Source organism: Hemitrygon akajei, chromosome 11 (genome assembly GCF_048418815.1).
Source record: "Hemitrygon akajei chromosome 11, sHemAka1.3, whole genome shotgun sequence".
Taxonomy (NCBI): Eukaryota; Metazoa; Chordata; class Chondrichthyes; order Myliobatiformes; family Dasyatidae; genus Hemitrygon; species Hemitrygon akajei.
In genome coordinates, this window is record NC_133134.1 from 134,286,144 (window position 1) to 134,305,404 (window position 19,261).

Below are 19,261 nucleotides of genomic sequence, written 5' to 3' on the forward strand. Positions count from 1 at the left end.
CTGTTTTCCTCTCTTTTATACTATTTATAGCTTTTTTAATTATTATGTATTGTAATGTATTATATTTCACAACATATGCTTATGATATTAAACCTGATTCTGATTCATGAAGCATCTTAGCACTATCTCAGTACATGAACATTTTAATTTATTGCTATACAATTTTTCTTGTACTGAGATGGTAATGCAAGGTGGCATGGTAGCGTAGTGGTTAGCACAACGCTTTGGAATACCAGCAACCCGAGTTCAATTCCTGCCAATACTTGTAAGGAGTTTGTACATTCTCCCCATGACAACATGGATCTCCGGGTGCTCTGGTTTCCTCCCACATTCAAAAAGACATAGCAGTTAGTAAGTTAACTGGTCATTGTAAATTGTCCCATGATTAGGCCAGGATTAAAGTGGGAGATTGTTGGGTGGCGCAACTCGAAGGGCCGGAAGGGCCTACTCTGTGCTGTCAGTCAATAAATAAACAAACAAATAAACAAATGGATAAATAAATAAAACCACATATTACTGCACAGTATGGCATTACATCTAAACATAACTAGATTTCACAAAGTTACTAGGAGCAGAAATAATGTTGGAAAATTGATTGCCTCACCACTTCAGAGAATTTGAATTGTATACCTTGGCTCATTCCCCTTGTACTCAGGTTCACTCGAGCAGAAGTTAGCAGTGCCCGAACTCATCTTCTGGTTCACCCTAACTAGAGGCTAGTAGGCCTTGTGACAATGGTCAGGAAATCATTGGAGAAAATGTTAAGGCCAAGATGTGTGTTCATTTGGAAAGACAGGGACTGATTATGGAGAAGGGAAATCCTATCTTATAAATTTGGTTTGCGTTTTTGAGGATATTATCACGGAGACTGAAAGACAGGGCAGTAAATGTTGTCTATGTGAACTCTGATAAGGCATTTAATAAGGCTCTACATGGTAGGGTGGTCAAAAAGTTTAAGGCACATGAGATCCATGGTGAGCAGACTAATTAGATTCTGGCTTAATGCTAGGAGACAGAGGCCAGTGTACCACAGGGACTGGTGTTGGGACCTTTGTTGGTTGTGATATATATTTAAGAATTGGATGTGCATGAAGGAGGAATAACTAGTAAGAATGTGCATGACACAAACCTTGGTGTTGTGTGTAGATAGCAAGGATGGGTGTCTAAGGATATAGCAAGATATAGATCAGTTGGAAAGTTGGCAGAGTGTTGGTAGGTGGAACTTAATTCCACCAAGTGTGCATTTTGGGAAGTCAGACAGAGGCAGCATATATACAGTAAGTGGTAGGGGATTAAGAAATGTTGATGAACAGAGAGACCTAGAGTTCCAAGCCCATGGTTCCCTGAAAGTAAAAATACATGCAGATAAGGTGGTAAAGAAGGCATATGGCATGCTTGTCTTCTTGGGCTGGGTGTAGAATATAAAAGTTGGGATACTGCGTTGCAGCAGTATGAAATACTAGTTAGGCTGTCCTTGGAGTATTATATGCAGTTCTGATCAATGTATTATAAGAAGGAAATATTTGTGCTGAAGAGAATGTAGAGGAGATTCACAAAGATGTTGCAAGAACTATGGTTAAGAAAGTTAAACAAACATTTAAAAGTACATAGCATGAAGGGATATGGTCTTAAATTGGACAAAAGGGAAGAGTGGAGATAGGCAAAAAGGTTGGCCCAGATGTGGTGCGTTAAAGGGTTTGTTTAAATGTTGTGCAGTTCTGTAACTCTGTCATATGATTCTTTCCACATAGAACAAAATGCGTTCTGTACATTCTTCATAGGTGGGTGCTCATAACGCAGGTGGCTCCTGGTATTTACCCCAGACCATTAAGATGCCTTCCTAATAAGAGACTAGCCAAACGTCCTGCAATTTGTCTAATTTCAAGCATGCTGCAGGATTTTATCAATATTATCTGATTTTCATTGGAGACTTCATGAAACACAATAGTTAACAGATACAATTTTACCACATCCTCTTCCAGGAACTTTCTGAATGTTATTTTTGATGAGGATGATCAATGACCAATGTAATGCAAAAACTAATGTAAGCTAATGCAAATTATGTAAAGTATATTATAAAATTATGATTTAATCTCTGTTGATTTATTTTTGCTTTGTCATTTACCTTGGACACATTTGGTAATTGTTTTTTCCTTTAAGAGGTGGTTTTCGGTGTTTCCACTCAACAGTCGTGTCTGTCTTGACCATCTGAACATGTTCTATGGATGAACAATGACTCTCAAATCCATCCTGAGAAGAAAAGGTTATCAGACATACTCTGCAGTAGAAATTAACCTTGTCTTCTATCATCTGTACTGCTCCGGGCTGTCCGTTCATGATCCGTTGCTGTGATACCTGAAGCAACGTGGGACGCTTCAAACCTTGTTGCACCTCGGAGATCCATACCATCAGTTCAACTTCACTATGAGCAAAATTGCAATCATCATGTAGACAAAATAGTCCTCGAGTTACTTTATCACAATACTGGATTTTGTCTCCGGACGGGAGAGATTTAATTTCATTGCATTGCTTCATATCATTGGCGCCTGCAAGGATATGGACCAATAATGGCTTCCAGTTATGCTGTGGTGAAAGTGAACAAAGGCCATTAGAGTTTTGAACAGCTATTTGCTGAGGTGCCTTATAGAAGCAAACTTTACATATTTCAACAAATAGTCCTTCAAATTCATTAACAATGGTTTCCTCAGCTCTCTGCTGTTTTGCACTAGGTGTGTTGGAACACAATTTTATGTTGTTTGCTCTTTTGGCCACTAAATTCTTCAGGGTGCTTCGCTTAGTTTTGTTATCTTTTTCATAATTCCATACCAAAGCTTCTTCCTTACTCCAAGCAAATGTGCAGTTATTCCTATGTTTCTTGCAGCCAGTGCCCTCCTTGTAGAACCAACATACTTCATAGCGCACAGGATTAATGAAAGTTGGTCGCCTCCGAATTATTTTCCATACACTTTGCGGCTTCCGTGCAACAAGTTGGAGGTGCTGGCATTCGTGATTCACATTTTTGAGAACAACGCTGCTCTCATTCGTTGGCTCAGAACATTGAAGGCAAATTAGCTGCAAATCAAGCTCTTTGAAGAGATCTTCCACTCCTTTCATTCTCACTCAGAGGAACTGCACACATCAAGGAATTCTCCACTGCCTAATATTTAACTGTCCAATGAGGAATTATCGTCCAGCCAGTGAGTTACCGAACAAACACTGCAAGAGGAAAATATGAGCATTATTGTCATAAATCCTACATTGAAAAATAGTAGGAACATCTTCTTAATATAATTTATATAATGCCACAATTGCATTGAAGGTATCAAGTTTTAGTTATAAAGCTAATTAAACGCTCAAAATAGAATTCACTACAGCTGAGATTAAGTCATCAATTGCATGAAGGAACACAATTATTCTCTAAGATCTTATCAATAATAATAAGTAGCCAAAGTTGGTAGAGAGTTGAACATTAGTGGATTTTCCCCCTTGTCACTAGCTGAGCAGAAACTGGTAAGGATCCCAGCAAGATATAGTAATGGAATTGTAGCTACCCAAACTGTGCTTCCTCCCACTCAGTCTGAATGCCTCTCCTCAGGAGATCAAACAGCCAGAAATGCAACATTATAACCACATTTCATGGCACATTATTTGCATAAATAAGCAGATCCAAGTAGATAAGGATTTAGTAGATCCCTTACGGTTTCCCATGAGATGAGATCTTCCGAAGAGGTAAGCCTGGAAAAAACTTGAGGGATGGGAGAATTAGAAATCCTGACAAAACTAATTCTCCTTCCCTCAAAAGAAAAGTTGAGTGATATGTGACAGAATAATAATGCTTAATTCTTTTTTCCAATTTTCTCCCATGTTTTGAAAGTATACATACATTCCCAACAGCTCCAAAGAATATTTGTCAATAATTATGACAACTCAATTGTTACTAACTCAACAGTGATTGGAACTGTAGTTACAGCTAGGGAACCAGCTATTTAGAGTGCTTATGTAGTTAATTATTAATCTGAAAACTCTGTTACACGCCAGTAGTCCAGTCAACATTACTTGGGCTTGTCAGTCATGGTTTCTAGTCCTCATGTTTTTATTTGTACGTATAAATCGTCTTCATGCAAGTGGTAAACAAAGACTAGCCTGCACCGGGCTATTTTTTTTAGCTTTGGGTCTAGCTAAAAACAAACTAACTTTGCCAGAAAATAGCATCGTGAGGGTGCATCCAATTAAACTCTTTCCATTTCTCTTCAGTTTATAAGAGATGTGCAAGCTGGTAATGGTGCACTGAGGCCATGTTGAACATCAGAATAAACCATCTTTCTTCACCTGTGAGACTTACATCGATTTTGAACAGTATAGAGGAATGATGTAGATGCAAATTAGGTGAATGAGAGTCAAATTCGGAACAATTAAAGATGAAGTGTGTGGAATGGGCTGCCGGTGACGGTGGTGGAGGCGGATAAAATAGGGTCTTTTAAGATACTCCTGGATAGGTACATAGAGCTTAGAAAAATAGAGGGCAAAATATTGGTAACCCAAGGTAATTTCTAAGGTAAGGACTTGTTTGGCACAGCTTTGTGGGCCGAAAGACCTGTATTGTGCTGTAGGTTTACTACATTTCTATGGAAGAAAACAAAATTTTCCACAAGATAAACAGTAGAAGATAAAGGAAGAAAAAATAAGAAACAATATTTTATATTTTAAATCTCAAAAAATTTAAAGCACAATCTATTCTGAAGAAACTATGCCCTCAAATTTAAACTACTCCCTTTCTGGGCTATGTTAATTATCACTGATAAAGACTGATCAGAACACGTGTATAAAAATCTCCAACACAATGCTGGAAATGTTCTGGAAGTTAGACATTCAGTTGACAGAGAAACAGATTAGTGAACATTCATAAAAAATTAGAATATTTCTAAAAGTTTCTTTTCTAATTCTGTTCCAGCTTCCAGATTTTCTAATTTCATTTGCAAATAAAAAAAACTTTTAACAAGAGACAGGTAGTCAAGATTGAGAAGAAACAATAAGATTAGCCAGAATACACAAAGCAATCTTACTTCCTAAAATGTATTATCTGCCTCTGCACTTGGTCTGAAATAAATGGAGAAAGTTCAATATCGTGATTCAAACAGAAAATGACGACTCAGCAGGTCAGGCACAGGGGAAAGATAAGCTGTTAAAAGTTCAGGTCAAGACCTTGTATTCAAAAAGTGTTTCCAGCATGTCCTGTTTTTTTTTTAAATTTCAGATTTCCTGCATCTGCAGTATTTTTGACCAGCATGTTTGGAGATTAAAGAAATCAGCTCTATTTATCAAAACATACAGTGAAGTACTTCGTTTGCATCAAATCAAATCAGCAAACATTGTGCTGGTAGCCCGCAAGTATTGCTGCACTTCTGGTGATAACATAGCAAGCCCACAAATCTCTAACCCTAACTGTGCATCTTTGGAATATGAGAGGAAAGCGTAACACCTAGAGAAAACCCACATAGTCGTGGGCAGGATGTGCAAACTGCTTACAGGTAGCAGCGGGAGTTGAACCCTGATCATGGTTTACTGGCTGGTGCTGTAAAGTGATACGCTAACCACTACACTATTATATACACTCCTTATTAAAAAGTAGCTGTGCTATATGCAAGAGCCATAAATTTCCCAATACGTCTGTTAATCCAGTTATGGGGTAACTAGTTCCTAGTCCTTTTCATAATAGGAAGTTTTAATGCTAGTGCATTTTTGCCATGAAAGATGGGTATTCAATAGATAAAAAATTGTATTCTTTGGTAAGTTGAGAATCTACTACTCTCTTAACTTGTTCAAAGGTGGATCATGGAATGAAATCACATCTGTGCATCATGAACTTAAAACCTACTACCTCATGAGCATTAGACTCATGGTAAAAATTGCTTAGCCAGCAAGTAGTGTGGAACAGAGTCCAATACAAAGTTTATAGGGTTTAGCAAGATGGGGGATGGTGGTAGGCCCGCCTCCCCACCTTGTGTTTGAAGTAGGAAGGGAATAGCTGGACAAAGACGCTAATTTTTTGCAGCTGTTTCTTATTTACGAGGAGAATGAAATCAAGTACAATAAATTTATGTTTCTTTTGTGTTTATATAGGTCCTAATTTCATTTTCAAATTGAACTGACTGACTGAGGCAGGCACAAGCATTTCTTGCATCCATCCAGCATTTCAGTTGACACTAATACGATATTCAGAGCTCAATTTACATATTAAGGGCCTACAGTCCTTCCTAATCTAATAAACAAGTTAATATCAGACTTTGCCCACACCTGGTCTGTAGTTTCTTACACACTGGTGATTGAAGTGTTTCTTGAGATATCAAAGGTTTTGAAAGTTCCTGCCTTTGTTGCCTCTTTATGTGGTGCATTTCAGTCTCTACTCTAGATGAATAAAATGTTATGCTTCATATTGTTTGGGTATGTTTTGTTCAAATCAAACAGGATCTAATTGAAGGAGAACTGAGCCAAACTAGTGAAATCTTTACTAATGGATAGTATAGCTCTGGGTTTGGAAAGTTAAAGAAATGCAGACACCTTTTTATTCTGACATCTCCCCCTTCCTTCTTCGTCCTGAAGAAAGAATCCAGCCCAAAAATTCCACTGTTTACTCTTTTCCATAGATGCTATCTCATCTGCTAAGTTCCTCCAGCATTTTGTGTGTGTTGCTTTGGATTTCCAGCATCTGCAGACTTCCCGTGTTTGTAAAGAAATGCAGAAGGTGGTGTCATCCAGCTTCATCCCCAGGGCAAAGCCTACACTTACAATTGAGTGCATGCCCTATTTGTGTATTTGTGGTAGGCAACCATAAAGGCAGTATCAGTTATGCATTGTTCCCTAACTGACTTCAAAGAAAAATGGTTAGTGATACCTGTACATTACATGTGGATTGAACAATGTCTGAATAACTGAATGCCACACTAGCTAATGAATTTGGAAATCAGGTAAAACTGAATTATTTTTAAAAATCTGTTGTACAAATGAATTTTAAATCCATGGAGTTTTGCATTAATTATTCTGACCAAAATTAGACTCCACAGATATAAAATTATTTTTCAGAGCTAGAAAAGCTTTTGATTATGCTTGAGGCATAATTACAAGCACAGTTTTATCTTGCTCAGAAAGACAATACAGCAGTGCTTAGTTAACAGTAATAATAGATCACAAAAGTCTTTTTATCGGTTCACTGATTCCACTTTAATTGCCATGGTGAATATTATAACACACCTCATGGTGAAACAGAAAATTACCGTTTATAGATTACCAAATTACTTTATCTTTGTGTACTCAACGACACTGTCAAATTTTATTTGTTATAAAGCAGAGTGCTGATAACCCCGGTTATTCTCATTGCAAGTTCCAGCCGAATAAAGAAAAACAGAAGGTGCCAATTCATTTTACGAACATTTACACAGGGCTGATCAATGGCTGCAAAGTAGATTCTATTAATTTCTGTTTCAATGTATACAGGCTTATGTAGTGACATCTAGACTCCTTGCCAATTGTGCAAGATCAAATGAATAGGTTCAGGTCTATGAACCTAATGAACAAGACAAAATAATGAACATTACAAAACCAAATAAAATTAATACTTGCATTAATCAAATGATAACAAACTTGAGAAATGTTGTACTTTTAAATGCACAACAATAAAAGAAATCTCTCAGCTCAACTACCCATAAGCTCCATCAGAGATTTTCAGCAGGGCACTTGTGTTTATGGATTATCTAAAGACATTAAATTAAAATACAGTTAAAAGTAAAGGATAGGCAGGCTTGAGTATTTCACTGTATCCTATATCATTGAGAAAAAAAAGTTATTTCAGCAATAATGTTTTAAAAATTTAATGTTTTAAATCCATAGACTTTGGAGCTGCAATTTTTGCCATTTCTGTGAATAAGGAACTACAAATTGTTATTGTTTTTATTGAATGCCATACATTTTGTAGAGCAATATATGAGCAAAAGGTACTTAATTTATGTGTTCCTTTGGTAATACTTGTTATTTTGTGATAGTGATACTATTTTATATTATATACATCCCACTGGTAGTTGATTTTTATGTTTGATATCCTGTAATTGTGTGGTAGCTGCACGCATTATATTTCTTGCCCACATGTCACAATATTCTGCAGGATATTAAAAGCAAAATATATATATTTAATCAAGACTGGATCACTGTGAGTGTTGTAAAACCAATCACCATACAAACACTTCAAATTACACCACTACAGTGGATTCCAGTTAATTTGGACACATCGGGACAGCACATTTTGACCCAATTAAGTGACTGTCCCAACTAACTGAAGTTTCATGGAAATAGTTAAAAAGGAATAGAAAAGACAAACTATCATTTAACTAAGTAATAAATTATGCATTTAAATGAAATACAGAACAAATTAGAATACTATCAATATGACTACAGTACTACAGTTCTTAACTGTTATCAATGGAGAAATTCACACAATGTACCTGTATGCTAATTCATCCAGTGCACCTTTTGATTGACTGTAAATGAACAAAATCAATGCAGACACCTACTGTAGATAATGGACTGCCTTCATAAAATGCTACTGATGATTGCATCCTCCAAATCTTCATTTTCACTGTAACATTCAAGGTGCTTGCTATTACCTTCAGATTCCTTGTAATTCCTAACACATTGAAGTAGAGAAATCATTTCATTTTCACTCCCAGCCATTTCTGGCAGCTCCAGGCCCGAATGCATGAAACTCCAGTGAGCAAAACACTTCTGAATTGATTTACTAGTTATTTCTTGCCAACGATCAGTGATAAAAATCACTGCTTTTTGAACACAAACACACACAACTGATGTTATTTTAAAACTGCTTCTCTAAGCGCAATGTAGTGTCTAACACTCAATCAAGTGCACACATATGATGCTAGTTAGAAAGTGTTCGACACTAGTATCCTGCCCCAATTAAGCGGCAAATATCCCAAATAAACAAAGGGAATCCTGGCTATTTTCTCAATTATTTTTTGTTCTTTAAGAGTTCTCCCAAACAAGTGGGTGCCCCAATTAACTGGAATCCACAGAATTCCCACTTTAATAGGATTGTTTTGTTAATGCACTTTGAAAGAAGTGCAAACTTGAGTAAGGGTTAAAGAAAAAAAAACAGGCAATCATATAAAGTATAGTAATAGGCATTCTTATCCCAGACTCTACCAGTGATGCCTCACATCCAGTCCTTAGCAAATTAGTAAAACCAGCATGGTTACTTTTACAACCTTTCCATGCTGAAAACCGATTTAACTAACAAAGGTCAGGAGTGGGGAAAAGTCAGTCCAAAGGTGAGCAGTGAGCCAACAGCACTCACCAATAACTACAAAATCCATCTTTATAGATCAGAAAAATCATAAGGAAAATAGAATATGCCATACCTAGATCCAACTTTATAATGCTCTGCCCTGTTAAATAGGGGACTGTTGGCAGATCTCCTGCCTGAGAGTTTACATCTTCACTCTTGACTGCATGTTCTTCCACTCCAACACAACAATCTCCCTTTGGAGTTTCACTGGTAGTGTGCTACTGCACAATACCTCACTGATGAGCTAGGCCAGTTGTCACTTCCGAATAGAAACAAGGATGAGACTGGCTGGGCCAATGTAGGCTCAATTCACCATTCATAGGATGACTTACTTCACCACACCTACATCCTTGCCCAAAGCATTTAATTCCCATCCCTAATTATAACACTCTTTAACTTGCAGTTTCATTGAGATGATTAGAAACAGGCATTATTCCACTGTCACAGGAACAGGCTCTTTTGCAGAGGTGGTGTTCATTTCTAATCCTATTTGCCTGCATTAGGCACATATCCCTCTAAACTTTTCATATCCAAGTACCTGTCCAAACATCTTTTAAACAATATAATTAAAGAAGTACAGTGAAGAAATAGTGGACTGGTTCCAGGGATGGTTGGTTTGTCATGTGAGGGAATATTGAGTAGACTAGTTCTGTCTGTTTTCAAATTTAGAAGAATAAGATATCTCAAGAACTTCAAGAATTTTCAGAGGCTGGATGAAGACAGGGTACTTTCCTCTGACTGAAGAGACTACAACCACAGGTCTGGCTCAAATTAAGAGGCAAGCATTTAGGACTTGGGTGTAGAGACCTTTCTTCACTCTGCGTATAGTTTATCTTTAGCATCAGAATCAGATTTATTACACTGGACAACAAAGATTTTGCTTCCTGAATACCTTTAGGTGTATCTTATGAATTTTGGGCTACCGATCATGAAAATCACCATGAAATTTCCCTATCATGCACAATTTTTCGAAATCACTTATGTTTATTAGTTCAATTCATAATTCAAGTCAATTAAAATGTTGGCTACAATGTAAGCTGGAAAGCTTCCTATCTTGTCCAGGCATGCTTGGGCATGCATAGGCAACGTGGCTGCTGAATGGCAGGACAGGTTTTAGTAATAATTATTGGGTTCAGGACTGTAAGGATGGAATTTGCTATCACCAGGCACAAAAATTTCTATGAAGGATTTTGATATTTGAGACAGGTGCTTCCCAGAATAACTGATGCCAAGATTAAGGAAAGCATTTTTGTTGGTCCACAAATCAAACAGGACATCAATGACAGGCAATTTGAAGAATTTCTAGTGGGACCGGAGAAAATCACAAGGAAGGCATTCAAGGAAGTTGTTGAAATTTTTCTCAGCATCTACAGAGCACCAAACTACATGCAGCTGGTTGAAAGCATTCTTCAAGCATATAAACCCATGAAATGCAACATGTCACTAAAGATTCATTTTCTGCATTCCCATTTAGACTTCTTCCCTGCAAATCTTGTGCTGTTAGTAACAAGCATGGTGAAAGGTTTCACCAGGACATTGTGGTCATGGAGAAAAGATACTAGGGCAACTGGAATCCATCAATGCAGGCGAATTATTGTTGGACACTTAAGCGAGAAGCCTCAGGCACCAAGTACAAATGAAAGTCATTAACAGAATATTTTTAACTTAGTTGAACTATTGCAAAGCATCAGCACCATTATGCAATTAAACACATTATATTCAATAAAAGTTATTTTGTTGTTTCTTCAAATTCCTACGTGATACAAGTAGTCTGAAATTATATTTGTGTTCATCTTCAAGCAGTCTATCATAAACAAAAAAAAATTCTGAGGAAGCAACACTTCTGAAAAAAATTGTTGTCCAGTGTTATCGCAGTCTTAAATGCAAAGACACAAAATTACCATAGATCACAAAATAATAGTGTGAAAAAAGGAACAATGATCTATTATTCATGAATTCATGGACAATTTAGCAATCTAATGACACGGGAAGAGGATGCTCCCGAACCATTGAGTATAGGTCTTCAGGCAAATGCTCTACCTTGGAAGATTGAGGAGGCTCAGCCACTGAATTCATTAAACACAAAGATTAACTGACTTCTGAATATTGAAGGAATAAAGGGATAATCAAGGATGCTGCAGGAAAATAGCACTAACATCAAAAATGAGCTAGAATCTTGTGGAAAGGCAAAGGATGCTCGAAGGACCAAATGGCTTACTCTTGCTCTTAGAAACATAGAAACATAGAAAATCTACAGCACAATACAGGCCCTCCAGCCCACAAAGCTTTGCTGAACATGTCCTTATCTGAGAAATTACCCAGGGTTACCCATAGCCCTCTATTTTTCTGAGCTCCATCTACCTGTCCAGGAGTCTCTTGAAAGACCCTATCATATCCGCCTCCACCACTGTCATCGGCAGCCCATTCCACACACTCACCACTCTCTGTGTAAAAAGCTTACCCCTGACATCTCTTCTGTACCGACTTCCAAACACCTTAAAACTATGCTCTCTCGTGCTAGCCATTTCAGCCTTGGGAAAAAGCCTCCGACTATCTACATGATCAATACCTCTCATCATCTTCTTCACCTCTATCAGGTCACTTCTCATCCTCCATCGCTCCAAGGAAAAAAGGCCAAATTCACTCAGCCTATTCTCATATGGCATGCTCCCCAATCCAGGAAACATCCTCGTAAATATCCTCTGCACCCTTTCTATGGCTTCCACATCCTTCCTATAGTGAGGCGACCAGAACTGAGCACAGTACTCCAAGTGGAGTCTGACCAGGGTCCTATATAGCTGCAACATTACCTCTTGGTTCCTAAACTCAATCTCACTACTGATGAATGCCAATGCACCGTATGCTTTCTTAACCACAGATCTTCCACACTGCCAAGAGTCTTACCATTAAGACTATATTCTGCCATCATATTTGACCTACCAAAATGAACCATTTCACACTTAACTGGGTTGAACTCTGTCTGCCACTTCTCAGCCCAGTTTTGCTTCCTATCAATGCCCACCGTAACTTCAGACAGCCCTCCACACTATCCACAACACCCCAACCTTTCTGTCATCAGCAAATTTACTAAGCCATCCCTCCACTTCCTCATCCAGGTCATTTATAAAAATTACGAGGAGTAGGGGACACAGAACAGATCCCTGAGTCACACCACTGGTCACCGACCTCCATGCAGAATATGACCCTTCTACAACCACTCTTTGCCTTCTGTGAGCAAGCCAGTTCTGGATCCACAAAGCAATGTCCCCTTGGATCCCATGCCTCCTTACTTTCTCAATAAGCCTTGCATGGGGTACCTCGACAAATGCCTTGCTGAAATCCATATACTCTACACCTACTGCTCTACCTTCATCAATGTGTTTAGTCACATCCTCAAAAAATTCTATTAGGCTCGTAAGGCACGATCTGCCTTTCACAAAGCCATGCTGACTATTCTTAATCATATTATGCCTCTCCAAATGTTCATAACTCCTGCCTCTCAGGATCTTCTCCATCAATTTACCAACCACTGAGGTAAGACTCACTGATCTATAATTTCCTGGGCTATCTCTACTCCCTTTCTTGAACAAGGGAACAACATCCGCAACCCTCCAATCCTCCGGAACGTCTCCCATTCTCATTGATGATGCAAAGATCATCACCAGAGGCTCAGCAATCTCCTCCCTCACCTCCCACAGTAGTCAGTAACACCTCATTCTTACAATTGCTAGGATCATTTTCTGTAGTGAATACTGAAGCAAAGTACTCATTAAGTAACCTCTGCTATCTCCTCCAGTTCCATACACACTTCTCCACTGTCACACTTGATTGATCCTATTCTCTCATATCTTATCCTCTGGCTCTTTACATACTTGTAGAATGCCCTGGGGTGATCCTTAATCCCATCCGCCAAGGCCTTATCATAGTCGCTTCTGGCTCTCCTAATTTCTTTCTTAAGGTCCTTTCTGCTAGCTTTATAATCTTCTAGATCTCTATCATTACCTAGTTTTTTGAACCTTTTGTAAGCTCTTCTTTTCTTCTTGACTAGATTTACAACAGCCTTTGTACACCACGGTTCCTGTACCCTGTCATCCTTTATGTTTCATTGGAACGTACCTATGCAGAACACGCAAATATCCCCTGATCATTTGCCACATTTCTTCATTACATTGCCTTGAGAACATCTTTTTCCAATTTATGCTTCCAAGTTCCTGCCTGATGCCGTCATATTTCCCCTTACCCCAATTAAATGCTTTCCTAACTTGTCTGTTCCTATCCCTCTCCAATGCTATGGTAAAGGAGATAGAATTGTGATCACTATCTCCAAAATGCTCTCCCACTGAGAGATCTGACACCTGACCAGGTTCATTTCCCAGTATGAGATCAAGTACAGCCTCTCCTCTTGTAGGCTTATCTACATATTGTGTCAAGACACCTTCCTGAACATACCCAACAAATTCCACCCCATCTAAACCTCTCGCTCTAGGGACATACCAATCAATATTTAGGAAATTAAAGTCTCCCACCACAACAACCCTGTTATTATTACACCTTTAAAAAATCTGTCTCCCTATCTTCTCCTCGATGTCCTTGTTACTATTGGGTGGTCTATAAAAAACACCCTTCCTGTTCCTAACTTCCACCCACAGAGACTCCTTAGACAATCCCTCCACATCTTCCTCCTTTTCTGCAGCCGTGACACTATCTCTGATCAACAGTGCCACGCCCCCACCTCCCTGTCCTTTCTGAAACATCTAAAGTCTGGCACTCAAAGTAACCATTCCTGCCCCTGAGCCATTCAAGTCTCTGCAATGGCCACAACATCATATCTCCAAGTACTGATCCATGTTCTAAGCTCATCCACTTTGTTCATAATACTCCTTACATTAAAACCATCAGTCTGAGCGTATCCCTTCTCTATCACCTGCCTATCCTCCCTCTCGCACTGTCTCCATGCTTTCTCTATTTGTAAGCTAAATGCCTCTTCCTCTGTCTCTTCAGTTTAGTTCCCATCCCACAGCAATCCTAGTTTAAATTCTCACCAATAGCCTTAGCTAACCTCCCTGCCGGAATATTATTTTGGATGTTCTTATGTTTTGAGGACAACAATACTTGGTGGTGCTGGCTGTGAAAGAGCGGTGTAAACTTGTAATTTGCAGCCAATGGCCATCATTGAGAAGCCTTTCTCAAGCTCTTCATGACATACGTCTGAATCACCTCTGAATATCCTCTTTATTATTCCACTTCTCTAGAACCTAACCCATCATATTTCTACTTTTCTTCTGGTTTAAAAGCAAGTTTTTTGGACTAAAAACATTGTTTATCACTTAAAAGATAGTCTTGACTTACTGAGCATATCTAACATTTTATGGTTTCACTCTTTCATTCCATTACTGTTAGGCTCCAGATATAAATTTCTTGGAAACTGATACTAAATTTCAATTGATTTCACTGGTAAAGCTGAAGAATCAGTCAATAATTAATTATTTCCCAGGAAGGTAAATTCTAATTATCATCACTGTACTTTTTTTAAAAAATGGTGTCTGGAGGGATTATAAAGAATGAATTAATTACCAAAGACATAAATTTTGCATAAAACACAATATTAATCTAAAGGAAGCTTCAGGTTAGGCTTTTGAGGCTGGTGGAATTATATTGGCAGAATCTGAATATGTACTCAGCAGATCATAAAGATGCACAGGCCATTTGGAACATAGAAATTTATCCTCACTGTATTCACAATACACTATCCTAAGATTTGGAATAAAATTTATTCTCATGGAATTTTGTAAAAAATGCCAATAAACACAGAATTATTTTTCCAACTCTTATTTCTTGATCCATATACAGATGATGTGGCTTTGCATTCTGTGACCTGTTTTGTAGGAACACAAACCCACATACATGGTTGGGGTGGGGTGGGGAATGGCACCTGGAATCCAAATCAGTGAAACAATTAATTTTGACTTTTGAATTCTTGTTATTCTTTAGTTCTACAGTGGAAATAATGCACAGCTCTATTATTAAATGTTAACTTGATATTAAATAGATTCAGCAACGCAAGAGATTCTGCAGATGCTGCACGCACAAAATGCTGAAGGATGTCAACAAGTCGCATCTATGGAGGGGAATAAACAGTTGACTTTTCGGGTTGAGAACCCTCATCAGGACTGGAAAAGAAGTGGGCAGAAGCCAGAATACAAAGGTGAGAAGAGGGGTAAACAGTACAGTCTGGCAGGAGATAGGTGAAACCAGATTGGTTGGATGGCATGAAGTATGAAGCTGAAATGTGATAGGTGAGAAAGGTGAAGGGCTGAAAAAGGAAAGAATCTCATACAACAGTGGACAATAGAAGAAAGGGAAGGAGGAGGGGCACCAGAAGGAGTTGATGAGCAGGCGAGAAAAAGTGGTGAGGGGAACCAGAATAGAAAATGCAGGAAGAGAGAAGGAGAGGAGGGAAACGCATCATCAGTAAGACCCAATGGACCTTTTGTTAAGTACTGTTGCGCAGTTTGCAAGAAAAGGTGAGATGTATTTATGGGAGGTGGTTTAATTATCATTCTACCATACATGAATATAAGTATAAGTTCTGTTTTTTTTCTACAATGTTTAGTCTGGGCTTTAGAAAATATTACCTTAAAACTTTATTGCATAGCAGTGTTTTTTCAGAGCAATTTACGATTTGATTTTTTTTCATATTGAAGCCCAATGATATCTGGTCCATGGAATGACGAAAGAAAATTACAGAAAGTACTCACGAGTGAATCCGCAGATGCTGGAAATAAATAAAAACATAAAATGCTGGCAGAACTCAGCAGGCCAAACAGCATCTATGGGAGGAGGTAGTGACGACGTTTCGGCCTGATGAACAGAAAGTACTTCTCCACCTCACCTTCCTCAGGAAACTAGGATGGTGACTTGCTTCCTCTAAGCACAACCAGGCTTTCTACCAAGTACCTCCTTATTTAAAAAAAACTCCAGTCTTTCACACAGAGCATAAAACAGAGAGACAGAAGTGATTGTACAAGAAAAAATAAGGGAGAGATTGAGTTTAAACAGGAGTGAGTACTTATTACTGTTACAAAGTAGAATTAAGAAAAGGGTTCTATCATAATTGTCTGACTGATTGATTTCAACATACATAATAAGCCACTCACCAGTGTGTGACAGGAAATTTCCTATTGTTCCATCTCCTAAATACTTTCATAATTAGTCATGGTACTGGTTCAGAACTAAACCTGTTATTGATCTTAATGAATAATAAATTTCATACTCCAACAAAAACATCTTGCCAAATTCACAACGCTATTTGCCACACAGATTCTCAACAATTCATGCCACGCAATGTTTAAATGTCACAAATCAATAGCAATTAAATGAGGGAGACTTTTAGATGTAATATTATTGTACCAGGTATTAAATTTCAGATCACATTACCGACATTGATGTTTTGAAATCCAGTGAAAAGTGAGTAAGCACAGAACTTATGCATTTTACTGATTTTGGTTTTCAATAGAGGATAAGGGAAGGAATTTGGTGCAATGAATGCAATAAATACAGGGAAAACTTGCATTTAGAATTTGGACTCGCTGTAACCTTATCTTTGATTTCTCTTTACAAAGTTGGCCTATGGTAAGTAGCTTGATTGCCAGTATCAATCAAACTTGATTGTCAATCAAGTGATCAATCAGAACTGGTCACCCAGTAATTCATAAATGCATAGTTTTCTTGCTTATGATTGCTATATAAACTTCAAACGAAGATGCTGGATTGCAAAAAAGTTGGGAAAACAAGTGTATTACTGATATTAAATAATGGAGTTGAGTTCATAAAAAGTGACAGCAATGACAGCCAAAATGAAGATTTGAAAACCAGAGGGGCTAAATATATATACCACAGAAAATGCAAGGGTCCAGAGTGATATATGCTACCAATTGATTTCCACTTTCTTAAAGGAGTTCCCTCTGGTTTACAAAGCAGAACAAAACTAGCACTATAAAGCATGGTTATGAACTAGATTGCATTAACAAATTTACAGATCAATTATCTCTTGATTAGTAAATTTGTGGATGATACAAAATTAGGAGGTATTGTTAACAGTGAGATTATTGTAGATTAAAGCAGGAACTTGATCAATTAGTGAAGTGGCTGAAGAGTGGCAAATGGATTTCAATGCAAGTAAATGTCAGGTGATGCTTTTGGAAAGTCAAACCAGCAAAGGATTTATGAAAGGGCACTAGGGACTGTAATGGAATAGACTGATTTTGGAGTACTAGTGCATGGTTCGTTGAAAGCCGTGTCACAGGTAAACAAGTTGGTGAAAAAAACATTTAGCACCATGACTTTCATCAGTCAGGGCAATATGTAAAGGCTTTGGGAAATTATGTTACAACAGTACAAGTCACTGGTGAGGCTACACTGTACTATGATCACCCTTTCATAAGAAAAACTTGATTAAACTGGTCATAGTGCAGAAAAGATTTATGAGAATGTTTTCAGAACTAGAGGCCTGAGTTATGAGGTCAACTATGCAGCTACAGCTTGGATCTGGGAACAGGGTGAAAACAATGGATTATTAAAAAATGGCATACAGGCTTGGATCATGATTTTTTTTGCCACAATATGTTTATTTGCATTTTAATACCATAAAATACAGCTTTAACCTTCCTATACTTTCTTATATTATTCAAAAGATACAGAAGTTGCTGTATTAACAAACAAGACAACACGCACAAAAAATAACAGAATAATCAGTGATACAAAGGAGCTATAAAAACTCAAATTGTTATTTATAATATCTACTATAAGTAACAAAATACTAATGGGAAAATAATAGAATACAGACTAATCACTGAGAACTCGTGCAAGGAGATATACAGAGACACTATAGGATAAATTCAATGAACAATTTGGCAGCTCCATAGTAACAATAATTGACCGTTTATTTCAGATTAAGTCACAGAATTTAAATATCCAATTGCCATACTGGAAGTTGAACTTCCACCTCTACAATATTAATATTTTCTTCTGGTTTCATACACATGAACTTCAGATGTAGTTAGAGTGGAAATTCACTGTAAATACAGGATAAATAGATCTTAGACTAAAGCGTTCAGAATTTAGTAAACACCTTCCAAAATGTAAAAGGAAACAACTTGGCTCAAACTTGATCTGCTAGTCAGCTGTCAGCATTATTTGAATTATGCAGCATTTATTATAAACAGGACTGAGTCATTATTTGTAAATTTGGACGTCTCAAAATGATGTGCAAGCAGTTTCAACAATGCACGTGGTGATTGCACAGTTCTTAAACAGAATGCAAAGCTAAGAATGTAGTGTGAGTTAAAAATTAGTGGAGAAGGAAGTGCTACCACCTGAGTCTACTATTTGTTAATGGTCAGTATAAACTGGAACTAAAAAGTATTTAACATTTTATCCAGTATCTTAGTACATAGTTCCAATTTTGAAAAAGTTGACACAGATTCAAAATTACAGTAATGTATAATAATTCATACAGTGTAAATTGTGTTGGAACTGGAAGATCATCCAAGTTTGTTTAAGAAAGATTCATAACCCCCCATGAGAAGATGTTGGATTTCTCAATCTTGAATCCTTCTGGCTCAGGTACAGAGATGAAGTAAAAGGAGGAAGTTTATTCAAGCCTCTGCATAACTCAAAGAAATGTACAACAGATTCAGAGCAATGCAGTTGCAATTGATAGAATATAGAATAAGACCCAAGTGAGATAGAAAATGAGGACTTGTAATATCTATCCAAAGGAGAAAAAAACTGCAGTTATTGGGAAATCAGAAAGAAAAACAGATTTTCCAGTATTTTTACATTTTTATTTCAAATGAAACCACTTGCTGCCTATAAGAATAATGACAATTGAAAGAACATGCTTTGAAAGAA

At 37.6% G+C, this 19,261-nt stretch overlaps 1 protein-coding gene across 3 annotated transcripts in view; it reads right to left on the reverse strand.

Annotated features, from left to right (window-relative positions):
- helz2a (helicase with zinc finger 2a) overlaps positions 1-19,261 on the reverse strand; it is a 120,585-nt gene that overhangs the window by 89,081 nt on the left and 12,243 nt on the right. For all 3 annotated transcript variants that reach the window (XM_073061701.1, XM_073061700.1, XM_073061703.1), the window contains exon 3: positions 2,126-3,216. In XM_073061701.1, coding sequence (XP_072917802.1) covers positions 2,126-3,114 — 989 coding nt within the window. In that variant the 5' untranslated portion in view covers positions 3,115-3,216. The remainder of the gene's footprint in view (positions 1-2,125; positions 3,217-19,261) is intronic.